Here is a 19,847-nt window from a genome sequence, read left to right on the forward strand (position 1 = left end):
CTATAAGAATAAATTTTGAGCGCCTTTGTCATATTTTCCTAAAGCACATTTCTGGCAGCCATTTTTTTTTTTTTTTTTTTTTTTTGATTTGGTAGTTGTTGGCGCATCGGCTTCTGTGACCATATTGCACCTCCAAAAGTTTTTGCAGTACTTTGATCCAAACCCGCGACCTTTGGGTTGCCGGGCAGGTACTTTACCCACTCGGCTAGCCCGGTCGGCCTGGCAGCCATGACCATATAACAATAAAAACAATTTGCACTTTCTGGTTTATTGGGCTTTTCGTTTATTAGTGAAATCTGTTATAAATGGGTAGTAAACTCGACTTATTGCATTTGCAATAATACCAATAAGTGGAATTGTGTGGGTTCTCACATTACAATATTATGGTGAAATGAGTTCCCCTTCACTGAAATCTTCAATCATATAAAAAACATAAATAAATTTTCTGAATCTTCTCTTCATTCCTATTTACTTATTACAATGCAAGTGGAAGCGGAGAGTGCAAGTGGTGGCAGTGCTAGGAAACAAAACAAAACTGATTTAGAAATGAAGATGAAAAAATGATTAAGAAGTAAGAAGCAGGACAAAGTTTGCCATCTATTGCATGAGAATTAGGTCTCGCAGCTTCAACAGTGAATACTATTTTAAAGGACAGTGCACGTATAAAAGAACACGCTAAAGGATCAACATATTTATGATTAACAGTGATCTCAAAACAGTGTTCAAGTGCTATATCAAAGATGGAAAAGCTATTAATAATATGGATGGAAAATCAGATTCAGAAGCAAGTGCCCCTGAGTCTAATGGCCATTCAAGCAAAAGCAAGAAGTATTTATAAAGATATTAAGGATAAGTATGGCAAACTCCAAGCCAAGTTAGTGGCAAGCAACAGGTGGTTTAATAGGTCCAAACATCGTACTGGTTTCGATGTTGAAGGAAATTTTTTTTATTGCACACTTTTGTAATTTTGTATACTTTTGAAATTTTTCCTGTGCATGAGATAAAAAAATAATTTAGTATAAAATAGAATAAATAATTCTATTTACATGTTTGCCAAACGTTTCTTTTTTGTGCACATAGTTGCAAATGCCTCATAAGTCTTTAGGTAAATTCTGACTTACTTAAAATTCAACTTATGTAGAGTTTCACAGAATGCAACCCTTAAGTCGGGGAGTGGCTGCATAAACATCACATAATTTAAACACTTTTTTGCTCACCGAAAATATATAAGTAAGTGGCATATCTGATTTCAGATTTTTAAAAAATAATCTGCATAATATTTAACAACTCACATTTTGCTTAACTCAAAAGTGATATAAACTGAAATAATCACGATTTTTAAAATTTTTATTTTACAGAAGATTCTCGAAACCTTCTAATTAATGATATATGACATGATATATGATATAAAGAAACCACATACCATTTGAATTCTCCTCTGATTATTTGACCCAGAAAAAAAAAAAAAAAAAAAAAAAACGAAAAATAAAGTAAATGGAACTCAGATTATGAAGCATACATATTATAGTAGAAAAGATCTTATATTTAAATGCTCTAATTCAAAATTTTTCATTTAAATTCAAAATAACAATGTGAAACGAAGAAATTTAAAAATAAAATTTTTAAAATATATATACAACCACTTTCCCCCGACCTAAATATCCAATATTTCATATAATCAAATTTACAATTTAAAATAAATTTTTATCATAGCTTATCACAACACACACACACACACACACACACACACACACACACACACACACACACACACACACACACACACACACACACACAGTTTATTTTATTTTTCAAATAAAAAGGCAAACAAATTAGAATAAAGAATCAAATAAACTCACATATGAAAATTATGAACAGGATCTCATTTATTATTATTTTATTTAATCTTCAGTTATAAGGTCTAAACAAATTAAGACAATTATGTTCTTTAAATCCCAGCAGAAAACTTTGCTATAATTTATTTCTCAAAACAGTTTTTGATATCCAACCTCCAGTATGTAACTGGGACATTCAATTTTTTTTTTAAATTTGGGATTATATTAGATAGTTATAAAAATTTACAAATAAGAATATGTTGTATATTCCAGTGTATAAGTTGGCCTTTGTAGCACTAAAAACTGTCTAATAATATTTTATGGTCAACTTATACGCCAAGTATAAAATCCTAATCTTGAAATAATAACCATATATTTATAATTTATTATATATATACTTTTATGCCAATATCAATGTTATTTGTGACTTTTAAAACCAAAGAATTTATTAATCTTATCATTTATTATGGGGAATGAAAAATTTTATTAAAAAAATTCAGATTAGATTTAAAAAAAAAAAAAAAAACAACACTTAAACCATGAAAAAATACAACAAAATAACTAGTGCTGTTGATAGAGTTATAGGTAAGGCAAGGTGCTATTTTCTCCTATGAACCTCATCTCTCCTGTACTAAAACAAAAATAAAATAAACGTTAATAAATCTAAAGAATAAAAAGAAAAAGAACCAAAGCAACATTCACCCACAGGGGTAGTAAATGCAGACTCCTCACTCAAAGGGCAATATCCCAAAGAATGAGCATTAAAATACTACTAAAAGAAAACCGCAAAGAAACAAGCCAGCACCTGTTATCTTAGCAAATTATAAACTGTACTGATATGCCCAGATATTAAGAGAAATAATTAACTATATAATATCGGTGTAGATACACCATAGTTTACCCATAAATTTGAACTACGTATGTAGTGTAAAAGGCATTGTTTTAATTTTATCTCATATTGTGGGTGCCTTCACAACGAGATAGCTGTATTGCACTACTTCAAATAAGTAATGCTTCACTAGTAGAGAAGACTACTGTTATTTATTTTCAGTGGATACCACCACCCAGACAATCGTTTCGAAGCTAGTTGGCTTCGTCATCAGTGGGCAGGTACCCTGGTAGAACTGTGATGGCATGTTGCATTACCATTTTAATTGTATTAATTAAAATCGTTTTAAATGTATTAATACAACATGCAACATGTTGCATGTTGTATTAATACAATTAAAACGATGCCTTTTACATTATATACGTAGTTCAAATTTATGGGTAAACTATGGTGTATCTACACCAATATTATATAGTTAATTACCTAAACCCATAAGAAATTATGCCATGTGCATTTCATCTTTTAATAAGAGAAATAATAAACCAGAATTCACAAGTGTTGGTATCCCTTATAAAAATTGTGTGCTTGTGACTCTTTGTTTCTTTGTGGTTTTCTTTTAGTAGTATTTTATTTTGGGTGTCGGTGTGTATCTCTTTGGAAAAGGAATTGTGCATTTACTCCCTGAGGGATGAGTGTTGCTTTGGTTTTAAATTCTTAGGTTCTTTTTCTTTTTATTCTTTAGATTTTTATGTTTATTTTACTTTTTTGTTTTGGTACGGGGGCAGTGAGGTTCACAGGAGCAAAACAGCACCTTGCCTTACCAATAACCCTATCAAATATTAATTATTTTTCTAGGGTTTTTTTTTTTTTTTTTTTTTTGTGGTTTAAGTATTTGTTTAAAATTTATTCATCTACTGAATCAGACATAGTTTTTGAGTTCTTGAAAAGTAAACTTGAGAGATTACTAATCTTTAACAGTTAGCTCACTTTCATATCTGAGGCATACATTATGGAAAAACCAATTAGTAATACTGTACTAAACAGACAATAAGGAATGGTTCAGTTACATAATCAAAGCCTCCAACTACACACATCGCATCAACAGAGTGACATCCCATCACCACCTATGCCTCTAGATTTGATTTCGAGATCTGCTAAACAAGACAGTATCACAGGAATATGTAACCACTCTGTTTACAGTTAAGAATGCAGTATAATAAAATACTTAATGGAAACATTTAAAAGAAAGAAGAGAAATAACTGGACTGAAAAGTAGACAGCAGTTCTTAATGTAAATTTTACTGTAACACATACTATGTGAGGTGTGAAATATGACTGTAAAAATAGGTGCCTACTTATATAGCAAATATATGACTAATCATTAATTTTCAGTTGATTAATTTTCAACTTATACTCCGGAATATATAGTAGTTATCTATCTGTATACAATATACACAGAAGAGAATTTTTCAACTTTCAATATGTAATCAACAACTTTACTTTCTTATTCTCTGGTTAGCACAGTAGTGAAAATCTCAAGGCAAGAGTTCACACGTCATCACATTTTTGCCTGGAAGGAAATAAGCCAAAGTGAATTCATGAATGAATGTTTATAACCAAAGAGCCCATTATTATACTGCAGTAAACAGTTAACAAAATGAAAAGTGTGGAAGACCATGTGATGCTGTCAACTGTCGAGTTTCTGTAGCAACAATTTTTGTTACAGAAAAATTAATTGTGAATGATTGCCATATAAAAGTTTCAGAGATTCTTGGAGAGGTGCATATATCATTGGCTGCTTTTAAAAGATTATTCATAAGACTCTATTTATTTAAAATGACAGCAAGATGGATGCAATGAAATCTGAATATAATGATTGTCAACTTCATGTTGAGTCACCCACTCAGTCTTTGGCTCTTTTTGATGCCAACTAGGAGGCATTACTCTTGGGATTGCTACTAGTGATGAGAAGTTACAGGGGGGATTTGAAAAGTTTGTGGCCTGAGTATGAAAGGGTAGTGGCAGGCCATTTATATCATCCCCCCCCCCCAAAAAAAAATTTCTGTACTTAATGAATAACACTTCAAATAGTAACCAACAAAGTTTCAAGCAGTTTCAATAACATTTTTTTTTTTTTTTAATTACAAGCCCTGACATCAAGAAAGTTGTGTGAATGATGAAAATTTGAAAACAAAATCAGTCATTGTGCAGTCATCCAAAATCTGGAAAAAAAGGAACTAACACCAAACTCCCTTGTTTGGCAGATCACGACAGATTTGTATTGGGGAGGATTCCCCATTCCTATTCCATGGTTAAGAAGTGGGTAGCAGATTTTAAACGAGGTAGGGAGGGAGGGCCTCAAAAATGACCCACACTGTGGAAGACTAGCAACTCTATCACTCCAGAAGTTGTTGATAGTGGGCATGCTCTGGTGATGAGTGATCAACAAGTGACAGTTCAGCACATTGCCAGCATTTTGTGCATCTTATCTGAATGTGTATCACTTATTACAGAGGTTCTTGCTTCGAAAAAGGTGTCAGCATGATGGGTCCCAAAGTTCTTGACAGCAGATCAAAAAATGCATGTCAGTTGTCAAGCCAAGTGAACATTTACATCATTTTCATGCAGATCCAGCAAATTTCCTTGCAAGGTTTGTGACTGTGGATAAGATGCAGGTTCATCACTTTCAGCCAGAGACAAAGGAGCCATCCAAACAATGGAAACACAGCTCTTCTCTTCCTTCAAAGAAAGCCAAGTCAATTTCGTCTGCTGGCAAGGTGATGGCATTAATTTTTTGGGATGCAGATGGAGTATTGCTAGTGGACTACATTAAGAAAGGCCAAATAATCATAGGGGTATATTACACAGATCTTGTGAGGTGTTTGCATGGAAACATCACTTACAAACTCAAAGAAAAGCTCAGCAAAGGAGTTTTGATCCACCAGGACAATGAACCCGCTCACAAGTCTGTAATGACCATGGCTACAATGCATGAGTGAGGCTTTGAAATTTTGGACTATTCCCCATATTCATGGACTTTATCTATTTCCTAATTTGAAAAAAAATGCCTGGTTCACATCCATTTTCCCACTGACATTGACATCACTGCTACAGTGAATGCATTCTGGAGGCCCAAAAGATTTGCTTTGGTGGAAAAAGTGTCAAGGTGGCAAGACTCCAATGTGGACTATGTTGAAAAGTAACACGTTCCAAGACACCTCAAATAAGCCCTTCATACTCAAGCCACAAACTTTTCATATGCCTCTTGCAGCCAGATATTATCACTGAGATCCTGAGAATTCAAAACACCTTGCCAAAACAATGGAAGCGCATGGTATCATCCTTTTCCCAAAAAATTCATTAGCAGGCAAGGTTACAGCCATGTCTTCAGGGACTGTGGAATATTATAAGTTAATTATTTAACAAACTTTGCTCAATTAATTCTACATTATCTACACTGGGTCTATGTTACAGGATTTTATCAAATATAAATAGCATGAAAAATTGACAAAAAAGCATTGTCTTTCTTCAGTGAGAATGTGCCCATAGTTTGGATTTGGCAATCAATGACTATTATTTATTCAGATTTTTTTCATCTAACTTTTGTGGGAATGGATTTTCAGATGATGATGAAGTCAGTCACTAATTTGAGGAGCAAATTTCAGAATTTTATTTAACAAGTAATAAAAGCCAACACGAAAAATTAAATAGGTGTACAAGAGACCACTGTAGATGACCTATAAGCACAAGGATATTAAGTGGAAAAATAAAATAACTGAAACTAGCATTTTTTAAAATTTTTTTTTATAAAACTATGCAAAATATTTTTAATGTCCCTCACTGTGTCTCTCATTTGTTGCTCCTAATAAAAACTGGTAGCTATTGTACTTCAAAAGGCTTCGTATTCAAGCCTCTCCATTTCCAGAATTTGACCAATGGCCCAAGGAGAAATGCTGCACATCAAAATTAATAACAAATGGATATTTAAATGGCAAAGTCAATAATTTAAAAATTAATACCATATAGAAATTTAACATTTAAACTAGTATTTAGGAATTAAAGAAATTTTCATTCCTAAATGCTAGTTTATTTCATTTCTAATCCCCCCCCCCTCCAGTTGCTTCTGCAGTCTGCTTGTATTTCTTATTTGCAGGTTTCTTGTTCCCAAATTTCGGAAACCCTCCACATAAACATAAAAATTTTGTTTTAAAAATTGTGTAAGACATTTAAAACCTATATTTATTTAGGGAGACTCAATGTTCCTTATTTAGAAATGTTGAGTATCCCCTTGGTCTGTTGTTTTCAACATGCCTACGTTTCTCATTTGCTGGCTTCATTTCTTTCTGCTCACATGACATTTCAACCAACTGCCCAAGAGGAAATCACATTGTATTGTATTGTTGTTTCCTCTGTCTTGGCAGTATTTAGATGGAATCCGTGTCATATATTTTCTGTAATGAAGAAAATGCAGCCAAGCCAGTCATGCATACTGTTTTGAGTGTTGTGTATAGCAAGAGTTATGCTGCATTCTCCTCTCGGTTGCTACTTAGCAACCAGAAGAAAGCAGCAAAAGGAAATCTCTTCCTGGTTCATACCCATTTGCTACCCACAGACAAACCTAACTATGGGAAGAGAGAGGGGAAACCGTACTAGGGGAGGCAATATAAAGACAAGTTAAAAAGTAAGGGGCATTTCTCTTGAGATTCCATCCAAGTAATCAGGGACCAGCAGCAAAGATAACAGAATAGTGATAGAACTTGATAGAAGTAATAGAACAGAATAGTGATAGCAGTTTTTTTTTCTGAAATACATACGAGAAACCATAGTAGGACTTGAATATCAAATGGTGTATGTTCAAGCCATCTACTATGGTTTTCCAGTGATGACCTACTATGCAGGTTCATGTGATCTATAGAAAGGATCAAATATTGAGTAAGTTCAATGAGTTTAATAATTGCAAATGTGTCTGTCCTGAGGTAAACATGTATTCCATATGAAATAATGGGTACAATGATTAGTATTAGTCATATCAACATATCATATTAGTATCAGCAAGGAAGCCAGAGACATTTGCTGCACCAGCCAAAAAAAAAAAAAAAAAAAAGTAGATAAGAAAATACAAATTATGCACTTCTCTCCTCATGCAGGTAACTATCTGGTTGACCTTTGAATTTCTTCAAGTGTCAGTCTCAGCTACCTGAGGAGGCATCTTGTTCCAGTAATCAATGACTCACTGGCTAGAATAAAACTTTCTACAATCTAGTCTAAACCACTTCCCCTGTAATTTGAATTTATGGCCCCTAGTTCTGGACTTCTTTATAACAGTGAAAATTCTTCTTTCATTCATTTTGCTAACCACTTTCAGAGCCTTATACACCTCAATCAGATAATCTCTAAGGTGTGTGGTTGCCAAGCTCTGTAGCCCACATAATTGAAGTCTTTCCTTGCATGGCAACCCTTTGCTGATCTTGCCATGCGAGTGAGCTGTCCTTCTTTTTGACCCTTTCAAGAGGTTCAATGTTTTTTTTTCAAATGAGATCTCCATACTTGGACAGAGTATTTTCCAAATGCGGTCTTGCAATCACCTTGTATAGTGACCTCTCATCTCTACAGAATATTGTTTGATAAATCAATGATAGGCCAGCGTGGGCTTTCCTGCTGCCTGTTTATACTGCTCAGAAAACTTCATATCTGCCTGTATCTTAACTCCCAGATCTCTTTCTTCCTCTACTGTTTTTAATTTGACCCCACCAAGTGTGTAAGCTGCCTCTTTTCCGACCATTCTTGAGTCCTGTTCAAGTTATCCCAAAGGAGAGCTGCTTGATCATTAATGACTCTCCCAATCTTTTCGTTGTCTGCAAATTTTGACATCACACCCTTTATCCCTTTATCAATCTTGTTAATGAATATCAGAAACAACAGTGGTCTAAGAACTGATCCCTGAGGGTCCCCACTTCTGAAGAATATCCATTAATCACAACCTTCTGCTTTCTGCCCAGCAGCAACCCTGCAATCCATCATAAAATCTTTCCAGTAATCCCAATATTCCAGCTGATACAGTTACCTCTCATGAATTGTTGAGGAGGCAAGTAAGCCTCCTCAACAATTCATGCTGAGGGAAACTATGCTGAAATTGTTCTCTAGATCTAACTCATGAGTAATAACTGTGTCAAAATAGCTTACCAGGTTAGTTAAACATGATTTTCCTTCATCAAAATCAAGTTGTGTTGGGTGTCTTTCAGAAAGCCATTTCTATCTAAATGTCCCTGGATTGCACTCTTCATCACTGACTCTAATATTTTCCCCTAACACTGAGGTCAGACCTACCAGTCTGTAGTTGCTAACTTCGCTCTTAGAACTGCCTATGTACTGGTGATACGTTGACACTTCTCCAATAGAAAGGAATGTTTCCCGAGTATATGCGATCAATTCAAGGAGACTTACTTGCCTTTGGCTCAAAAGTTTTTCTAATTTAAAAATCATTCATTTCAGATGGCTCAGCCTCACTTACACAGCCAACAATCTTTCATCAGAAAAGACTGATGCAAAGTACCTATTCAATTCATAAGCAACATCAGATGGATAACCTATGACTTTCCCACAGATAGTGCACGGGGGGGGGGGGGGGGGGGTCTCAGCTAATTTCTTTCCTTTCTCTTTGTATTCACATACACAAAACACTCCTTGTCCCAACTCTTTGCCCTCTTAGCTTTCTCCTACTGAGCTTCAGACCTCTCCAAACTTATCTGTGGCACTATTACATTTCAACTTTTTGATGCCGTAGACTTCAGTATTTTTCATAGCTCTGTAACTTTCTCATGTTGTCTTTTTTCTGCACTATTAGACTGGCCAGCTCAGTATTCATCCAGCCTGGCATTCTCCTCATGCTATATTTTCTTAATGGTATATGTATGTTCATGGCTTCTGTGGTTATTTCTCTGAAGGTATTCGAGAAGGAGGGCAAATACATTAGATTCCATGAGTCTAATGTATTTGCCCTCCCTCTGCAGTCTGCCCAATAAATAGACGCCATGTAGTGCTTTAAACTGCCATAGTCTCCTTTTTCTGAAATTAAAAACTATGCCTTTACCTTTAACTATGCAACATATCTTCATTTTCCAACTAATGACTGCGTGATTACTATGTGCCTATGGTTGCTATATTTTAAGCTCTGTAATGTCATATGATTTGTGAGTAATGTTGAGGTTTCAGAATATTCTTATCTATCCCTAGTACTTTCTCTAACATGCTGGTACAAATAATAATAATCTCGTTTATTTAAAAATTTTATTCTCCATAGTAAATTTTTTCCTTCCCACTTATTCAATCAATTAGAGATAGATTGAAGTCACCCATAATAAGACATACACACTTGCTTGCCCATTTCATATGCATGTAGGAACTCTCATCATACTCTTCATAATCTTCTGGTCTGTAGATTGCTCCCACTCTCATTATACCTTTGCTTCCAAACTAACACACACACAGATTTTATGGTGGCAGAAGTAACTTCTGACTCAACAAAAGCTCTTTTTGTGTTCAGGCTGCTTTTCATAAGTAGCATGAAAAGCAGCCTGTACCCACTAAATACATTATATATACCACAATGGAACTCGTAATCCCAAATTTCTGGGTAGTAGAAATCTGAAGCCTTTATAGGTAAGAGCACCCTTTTGTTCCCTTCAACAGTCTGGTTGCCCTTCTCTGCACACATTCCAGCAGATCTACATCCTTTCTGAAGTTAAGTTTACAAACCTTTATACAGTACTCAAGATGCAGCCTACCCACGGCCCTATACAAAGGGATAATCACCGCCTTATCCCTGCTAGCAAAGTTACTGTATATCATTGACAAAACCCCATGAGCTGTCCTGGCATATGTCTGCACTGCTAAGAGAATTTCATGACCGACTGCACAATTACAACCAGGTCTTTTTCATTCTCCACTATCCTGAGTATCAACTGAGTACCACACAGTTGATAAGTTACTCTGGGGTTACTGCTACCCATATCAGGCACCAGCAAGGTGATCTGATAGAGGTGTATAAAGCCTTGAATGGTTTGAGCATGCTCAATGCTGATGGAATTCTTCCTCTTGCTCAGAATAATCACCTGAGAGGGCATAAATTGAAATTCAGGAAAGACAGATGTAGGATAGACGTGAGGAAATTTGCCTTTAGCCAGAGGGTGGTTGGTTGGTGGAACAGACTTCCATCCCTTGTTGTGGAAGTTGATGGCCTGAATAAGTTTAAGGCTCAGCTGGACAGGTATTTTGAACGAACAGAGGGGTGAAGTGGAAGTGGTTGTTTTTTATTTATTTATTTATTTTATTTTATTTTTTTTTTGGCTGATGCTGCATAAGCTTGCTTTCTTGCATCAAATGCCTCTACTAATATGCAGTACCTTGCAATTGTCAATATAAATTGACAATTGCAAGGTACTGCATAAAGCCAATCGACCCAATTTCCCAGTAGATCACCTTGATGAGAGTCATTAACCACCCTGCCAACCTTTGTGTCATCAGCAAACAGAAATTAAGCTTGATATACCTTCATCAATATCATTGATAAATATTGTAAACAACAATGGGCCAACATTAAACCCTCGGGAACTCCACTAATAACATTAGTCCACGAAGATCAGTGCCCACTGATACCCAATCTCTGTCTTCTTCCACTTAACCATCCCTTTATTCATAGCAGTAATTTGTCCTTTAATGCCATATTTCTCCAGTTTGTACAACAGTCTTATGTGCAACAGTATCAAAAGGCTTCCTGAAGTCCAAATATATGATGTCAAAATTATTTTTTGCATCCAGTTCCTTGTTCACTGCATCATAGTAACCTATCAGATTGGTTAGCCAAGACTGCCCCTTAACAAATCCATGCTGTGATTGCAGTATAACTGTATGACTGTCCAGCATTACTTCTTTAACCAGTGATTCCATTATTTTCCCTGCAACAGGTATTAAGCTAACAGGTCTGTAATTAATCATTTCACCTTTTGATCCTCTTGATGAATTGGGGAAACATTTGCACTTCTCAGTCCATAGGGACTTCCCCTGCATCCAAGGATGTTCTCATAATTATGGGTATGGATTTGCTTACTTCCATTACTGTCTACCTTAATACAATTGGATAAAATAAATCCACGCCAGGTGCTTTTTTATGTACATCTTCAACAATCTCTCCTCCACTTTCTTTTCAGTTATCACAAAGTAATTTAGCTCCTAATTAGAGTTTGATAAACTTTCGACATCCCCTTCCATAAAGAATTCCTCATGTGTGAACGTAGATACAAAATACCTATTCAATTTGTTTGCAACATGAGCATTGTCATCAAATGTTAATCCATAGACATCAAGTGGCCTGATGCGATTCAATCCCTTCCTTCTATTGTTAATACAGGTCGACCATCACTAATCCAGACATAATTTCAACTTTCCTGGGTCGGTGCACCGACCTGCCACTAATGTTCTGGTGGCATTGGTTGCAGCATCAGCTGTTGGTACGAACTCGTAAACACTGGCAAGCCATTCCCACTTGTTTTTCTGCATTTATTATTATTATAACCTGCTCACATTTTGCCCCAGCCATGGTTCCAATGCATTTATCCCCAGGGGCTCACATCTAGTGAGCATGGGCTTGGCACACCCAGGGTCCTGAGCTAGATATCATCATTCTTTTCTTTCTTGGTGATTCTCTTCTACTTCTCTCTCTCTCGGGGTAAAGCATATTTTTTTTTGGATGGTGGAGTATAAGCCTGAGGCTTCCTTGCACCATATGGCTAATAATAATAATAATAATAATAATAAAGGAAGTGCCTCTCATGGTGTAAAGCACAAACACCGTACATTGTCCATAACAGATAAAGTTGAACTTCTAAAAAAACTCTACAGCAGTGTGTCTGAGAGAAGTTTAACACTGTTTAATTGTAAATTCCAGCAATTTCTCTCAGTTCCTCTTATTTTAATAATTTTCTTTTAGCCATTCCTTTTTAGATTTTTTTTTTTACAACACACTTGTACAAACTTGCGGAAAAACACAACACAATATGATGGATAATACAGTGCGCTAACAAACTTGTTTTCACAAAATCTCTAACAATACTGACAAACTTATTACAATGTTTGAGAGTTTATTTTATTGCAATTAGTTTTATTGCAGTGCTCGCTGCACGTGCAATAAAATTAATCACAATCTTCATATGTATGCCGTAATAGCTTCACACGTATGTGACTGACACAGCTTCCCAAGAAATAAAGTACCCTACTGGGCCACATATATGCAACATAAAAAAAAGACTTTTTTTTTTTGATATTTTAAGCAAAAAAAACATGACAACACTGACGTTACAATATTTATTTTAGAATTACTAATCAAATCATTTGCTAAATATTTTTTGGTCCCTGGGGAATTTTTTCTTAAACTAGCTTGGCAGTTAACGTGCTAAAGGTAAAGTGATTAGCTGTTGGGTAAACTGTATGTGCTAAAATAACCACTGGTGATCCAGCAAACTCACTAATCCAGCACCCCACAGGTCCCAACGCTGCCGGATTAGTGACGGTTGACCTATATAAGCCTTTGCTATTTTTCTTTGCATTCTTTGACAGAGACTTCTCATAATCTGCCTTAGCTTGCCTAACCTTCTTTGTGACTTGATTACAGACTAATTTATATCTAGCACAGGCATCTGTATCACCTGATAATTTATATGCATCCCCCACACTTTTCTTGCCTGCCACATTTCTTCATGCCTCATAGTTCATCTGACATCCATTTAAGTTTAAGGCTTGAACAATATTTCTTTGTTGGTATGAAAAGCGTAGTAGCTTTTTTGATTACTTCCCTGAATACTTCCCATTTAGCATTTGCTGTTGGTAACCTAACCTTTCATAGGAAAAAGCTTTTCCCTTTATCCTTGGCAGTAGTTATGTCTCTAATTAAATTTCCCATTAGTACACTGTAATTACTACCACCCAGTGGGTCTTTTACTTGCAGATTCTTAATGTATGAAGAGGTGATATTAGGCCTTAACCAGATCAAGAGTATTGCTTCCTCTTGTTGCCTCTCCAACTGCTGTAGAAAAGAGTCATTCAAGAAATCCACAAAAATCTTCTAGTGTGTGAGTGACCAACCCACAAAATTTTAGTCAACATCTGGAAAGTTAAAATCCCCCATTATGGCCATTCTGATTTTCCGGGTCACTCTATTTCTCTGTATAGCTGTTTGGTATACTCATCACAGCTATTAGGCCTATAATACACTCCTACTCTCTATTTAGTTTTCCCCAGTGCTTATATTACAACAGACTAACTCAGCATTGCATTCCTTGCCCATGTCAACTAGATGCACTGCCTCAGATTTAATATGCTTCTTAACTAAGACCATAACCCCTCCACTTCTCCTGTCTTGTCTGCTCTTCCTGTATACATTATTCCCCCCATATCCAAATTCAGCATCACTTATGTCTGAGTGACACCATATTTTCGCTATTCCAACATTTGAGGACTTAATCAGTATACTTCAAATTCATCAAATTTATTTACAATGCTGCGAGTATTAGTGTACATACAGGTACATATGCACATGTTCTTACTCAGTTACCCTAACACAGCCCAAATATAGGGTGTCCCATAATGAACTGCACTTTTGTTTTCTTTATAACTCGAAAATGAGGCTGGGGACCGTGCGGCTAGTCCCTATCGTTAGACCAGTTCTCAGAAATTTAGTAGCAATGGACCAGAGAGTGCGTTTCGTGTACGTACATTTTACCAAACAATAATTAAGTCATTATCGTTAGAAATAGATTTTGTGATCACTACAATTCACATGACATAAGTAATAAACTACCAAACACCATTTGGCATCTCTCATATTATGGAATTATTTTCAACTGAGATATTATACCATCAGGTACATACCCAACCACCCACCAATGAAGGACCAAATATCCCCAAAATCGCCCTATGGGTGGTGGTACACTGAAAATAAGTAACAATTTTCTCTATTAGGGAAGTCGTACTTATTTGATGTATAACCAGATAGGCAACGTGTTGTGAAGGTATTCACAATATGAAATTATAATGAAACAATGCCACTATAATAACTTAGGTTAATTTACTGCATACAGAACCCAAAGCATTTTCACTAACTTATATGCCTGTAAACTTTCCCACAGTTTGAGGCTTTAGCCCTGAATTTTTATTAAGTATTAAACTACTAAATACCATTTGGCATCTCTTATATTGTGAAATTATTTTTGCAACTGGGTTGGGTTGTCAGCTGTTAAAGGTCAGATACCCACTCATCCATCGATGAAGGGCCATATAGCCCTGAAAAAACAGATGTCTGGGTGCCGATATCCACTGAAACAACAGTTTTCTCTGTTGGGAAAGGCTATTGTTATTCAATTTACTCTTTTATGAAATTACATCAGATGTAATGAAATCATGCCACTATAATAACTTTGGTTAATTTACTGCTATAGACACAATGTATTTGCACTAAGCTGTATGTCTGTAAATTTACAAAATAAAAAAAAATATATGAATTTTAGCACTCAAAGTCTAAACACCTGGGAATATCTGAGGTAGCATATAAAGAGATCTGGACCAAAAATTTGCTTTTGATAAAAATTAGTGTAATAGATACACAGCATAACTGTACCAGACTTTCTGAAAATTTACAAAAGAGGTTACAGTGTGATATAATTAATGTTAGACATTCATATTTAATTTCAGATTTCTGGTCTTTTCAGTGCATGTGTGATAATTCTTTACCTGCTACCAATCAGTCTATTTAAAACTTCCTACTTTGTGCATGAGGTTAGGCAGTCTTTGAAAATGCTGTCGAAAGTGTATTATGTATGTAGAAGCGTGTATTTGTGGGCTGATAAAATGGAAAAACTCATGTGGGGGAACTTTTTCTCTTTCTGCTTAAGTTTGGCTAAGTACAACATCAAATGAAGAGGACTTGAGAACTTTTTGCTTCATCAATGGGAATTGAACCAAGCCCTCCCCAAACCAGTAGCAGATAGTGATGCACCATGCAAGTTAGGCTGCAACGCAAGGCTGTTGGAAGACTCAGCTTTAGGAACATCACTCAAATAAGTCTTAAAATTTCTATACATGATTAACTTTTATTCCTAAATGCTAGGTAAACTCTTTGAACTACTGGCCAAAATTTGTAGATAAGTTCATACACAAGAAATGCATGTACAACAAAGTTGTCAAAGTTGGAACCACATTCATTATACACTTATATATAAGGGGGGGGGAAGAGCTCATTTTTCAAGATTATATGATACATAGTTTGAATGAACGAAAGGGTGCCACTATAATAACTTTGGTTAATTTATTCACGTAGACACAACGTATAGTAGTTGTCAGTTTTTCATCAAATGACATCCATACATCACCATTTGACTATAACTGGCAAACACACTATTTCAGGAAGATAGTACAAAGTTTTTCCTCTGAGATCTAAAGTTCACAACTTCAAATTTACAATAATAAAAAAAATAATAAAATAAATAATAATAATAAAGATAAAAAAAAATAATAGCACTGCACCTCTGATAACATGCACCTCATAACTGATTTAAGAAAGTTATGATAATTGTGTTTTCAAGAGATAAAATAGTTACCTTCTTTCTGTATTTCCCGGTCATTCATTGTTTTGAGCAGCATAGCTTCTTTCCTTTCAAACCTAAATACACGTAAAACTGCGTGCGCTAAAGGTGTTCGGTCACGATGACAAAGATCTGCTAGAATGCTAACAACTTCTAATTCTTCTTCCATTATAAGCTAAAGCCAACAAGAGGAAAACAACCATTACAATTAGATATATACATAGGAAAACATACTGCATTACAGAGTGTACAGAACCAGCAAGTGTTTTTAATTATGGCTAAATAGCAATCCTGTTAAAAAAATTTTGGAGCTATACAAAATGTCACTGGGAGAAGGGAAATCATGAATGATGTACAAAGAACTTTTAATTTATGAATAATAATTCTATGGTCTATATATTAAAATCACATCTTAATTTTTTAGCAGTGCATTAACATATGTGTTAAGCCTCTCTTACCTTCAACATACCTGTCCATTCATTTACAGGTAACAACTTGATTCCTATTCAACAGATTTTTATATAAATTTTAAAATTTGTACCATTAAGAAAGATTTGTTAGCCCAATCCAAATTTCATTAAAAGTGGACAAACAAAAATTCAACTTTTTTTTTTTTTTTTATCTTGAATTAATTATATATGTGAACAAAAGTGCTTCATATATTAGCATTAATTGTTTAATTAGGAAGCATCAGATCAATGCTAAATATTCAACACACATCCTTGGGAAAGTTGTAATCCCAATTCTGATTCTAGCACCTGCCTCCATTTCTGCCTCCCTAAAGAAATTTACATTCAGGCATTTTCAATGTCAGATTGAAACTAAATTTTTAGTCTATATTTGGTAATGCCTGTTCTGGCATTACATTACTGGAAAAGGAACATAACTGACCTGACTAAAGGCACTGTTAGGTGTTCTTTTTAATACTTGTTGCAGTTCACATACTGTGAATGGTTTATTATAAGGAAGGGAATTATTAGTTTTAAAATTTATTTTATATTTTTCTGTTATTATTTTGGCCAGCTAAAAGAATGCATTATATAATGATGTCGCAGATATGTTACGAAAATGCTGCTGCAAGAACATTCACTATCTCTTTAGGAGAGAATACATCCAACTTATAATCAGTTCATTCTAACTTATAATCAGAGAGGACAGTCAGTGGAAACTTACCATTCAGTCACCAGATTTCCTCAAAATTAAACCAATGCATGTCTTTTATAAAACAGGAGGCAAATTGGATTCAAGTGTATTTTTTGACTTCCCTTCTTGTTTAAATGATTATTAGTCCTGAGCTTCTTATATTGAACAAAATTGATAATGGTAGAATGTTTTCAAAATAAATTCCAAGCATTATTCTTTTCTATTTACAGTTCGTAAACACTGTTCCACCAACGATTGGCATGATTATATTTTCCAACAGTTAGTATTAGTATTAGCAATGGCCACATGGTGCAAGGAAGCCTACGGTTTATGCTGCACCAGCCAAAAAAAATATAATAAAATTAAATAACAAAAAATAAAATAACAATAAGAAGAAAATTTAAAAAATAATAATAATTAATAAGAGAACAGGAAATAAACAACCTATGCATTTCCCTCCTCCCGTAGGTTTGTTTGTTATTTGGTTTTTAAGAGCATTAGCAACTAAGGCCATATTGCTCCAGGATATGCGGTGGTCATTCCCTGACCTTTCCGCATCCTCCGCATTTGGTGGTGACAGGCTCGAACCCCGGTCTAATCCCAGAAGCATGTGCTACGCACTGCTGCTCCTGCACTCCTGCAGGTAATTTACCAGCTGACCTTTAAATTTCTCCACAATGTCAATCTCTACCACCCATGTAGGTAGTTTATTCCACTAATTTATAACTCGCTGCCTAAAATAAAACTTCCAGCAATACAATCTAAATACCCCCCCCACCCCCGTAACTTGAAATTATGGCCCCTTGTTCTAGAATCATTTATAACTGTGAAATTTTTTTTCCTTATTCATTTTGCTTATGCTTCTCCGAGCCTTATACACCTCAATAAAATCTCCTCTAAGGTGCCTAGTTTTCAACCTGTGCAACGTATTCGTAGTCTTTCCTCAAATGGATGCCCTTTTGCCGATCTCACCAGGCGAGTTAACTATCTTTAGACCCTTTCAACAAGCACAATGTCTTTCTTTCGGTGCAGTCTTTATACATGAACACAGTATTCCAAGTGTGTCAAACAATAGCCTTATGTGATGGGATTATCAAACCTAGGAGTCCTTATCTCTACTTGTAATTGTTCGATAAATCATCGATAGCACACCATGGGCCTTGATTGCAACCAGTCTACAATGCTCGGAGAACTTCATGTCTGACCATATCGTAACACCCAAGTCCCTTTCCTCCACTACCAGCTTTAGTTCAACTCCACCAAGTGTGTAAGTTATTTTGGTATTACTGTTCCTTAGGTGCAATACCTTATGCTTTGCTGGATTAAAGTATAGCTGCCATTTTTCTGACCATCCCTGAATCTATCTAGGTCACTCTGAAGAAGCTCTGCTTGGCGGAGATCATTAACTACTCTACCAATGTTTACATCATGTGAAAATTTAGACATCATGTCCTCTATCCCTTCATCAATGTCATTTATGAAAATCAAAAACAACAGTGGTCTGAACACTGATCCTTGGGAAAATCCCACTTCTTACATCAACCCTCTGCATCCTGCCCTAAAGCCATCCAGCTATCCACCTAAAGATTTTCCTTGTGATTCCAACCTGTTCCAGCTTAGCTTCCCTACTTAATCCTTGGATATAGAGTGAGTGTGCAGATTGATCCATTGCTGGAGGTGATCCTAAAGAAGTGAATTTAAGTGGGAGAACCTGTATTTAGAAAAGTTAGACTGAGTTTATTTAATAATGATTTTATCACTTGTCTCATTAATATTTGGGAGAGAGGGGGATCCTCATAATGGTGGCGCCAGTCGAAATCCCATAATAAACAGAAGGGAACTGATAGCTACATAACAAGCAAGATCTTCGAGTTCTGCTAGGTTATATGAACAAATTGGTGACAACAAACTGAGGTCAGCGTGATTTGAACTGCAATGCAGACAGCAACAGCTTCTAAAGAAGTGCAGAAGAATTCATCATGAAAGAACTCTAGAGTTTAGCAAAATAATGATACACCAGAAGCAGCAGTTGTAGTACATTATCTGATGAGTATAATGAGCAATTGTGCAGAGAAATAGAGTGGGCCAGTAAATAAGAATGTCTTATAATGGGGGATTTTAACTTTCCAGATATTGATGGAACTTGTAGGTTGGTCACTCGCACACTAGCAAGACTTTTGTGGATTTATTGTATGACTGTTTTCTATAGCAACATGTTCGAAAGGCAACCAGAGGGAGTAATACTCTTGATATCAGCAGTGCTTATTCATGAAGTAAGAATTTGCAGATAAAAGAACCACTGGGTGACAGTGATCACAATGTACTGATGTGGGAATTGCTTAAAGATGTAACTACCATCAAGTCTAAAGGGAAGGGCTTTTGCTTTCGTAAAGGTGACTACAGAGGTCT

At 35.5% G+C, this 19,847-nt stretch overlaps 1 protein-coding gene across 2 annotated transcripts in view; it reads right to left on the bottom strand.

The window, feature by feature from the left end:
* vap (RAS p21 protein activator vap) overlaps window positions 1-19,847 on the bottom strand; it is a 723,705-nt gene that overhangs the window by 360,619 nt on the left and 343,239 nt on the right. For both annotated transcript variants that reach the window (XR_016546661.1, XM_090368525.1), the window contains exon 16: window positions 16,311-16,470. Coding sequence is in view for 1 of the 2 variants with exons in the window: in XM_090368525.1 (XP_090224651.1) it covers window positions 16,311-16,470 (160 nt within the window). In the remaining variant the exon portion in view is untranslated. The remainder of the gene's footprint in view (window positions 1-16,310; window positions 16,471-19,847) is intronic.

The sequence above is a fragment of the Mastigoproctus giganteus genome, chromosome 2 (assembly GCF_048544385.1).
Source record: "Mastigoproctus giganteus isolate SK-2022 chromosome 2, ASM4854438v1, whole genome shotgun sequence".
In the NCBI taxonomy this organism is placed as follows: domain Eukaryota; kingdom Metazoa; phylum Arthropoda; class Arachnida; order Uropygi; family Thelyphonidae; genus Mastigoproctus; species Mastigoproctus giganteus.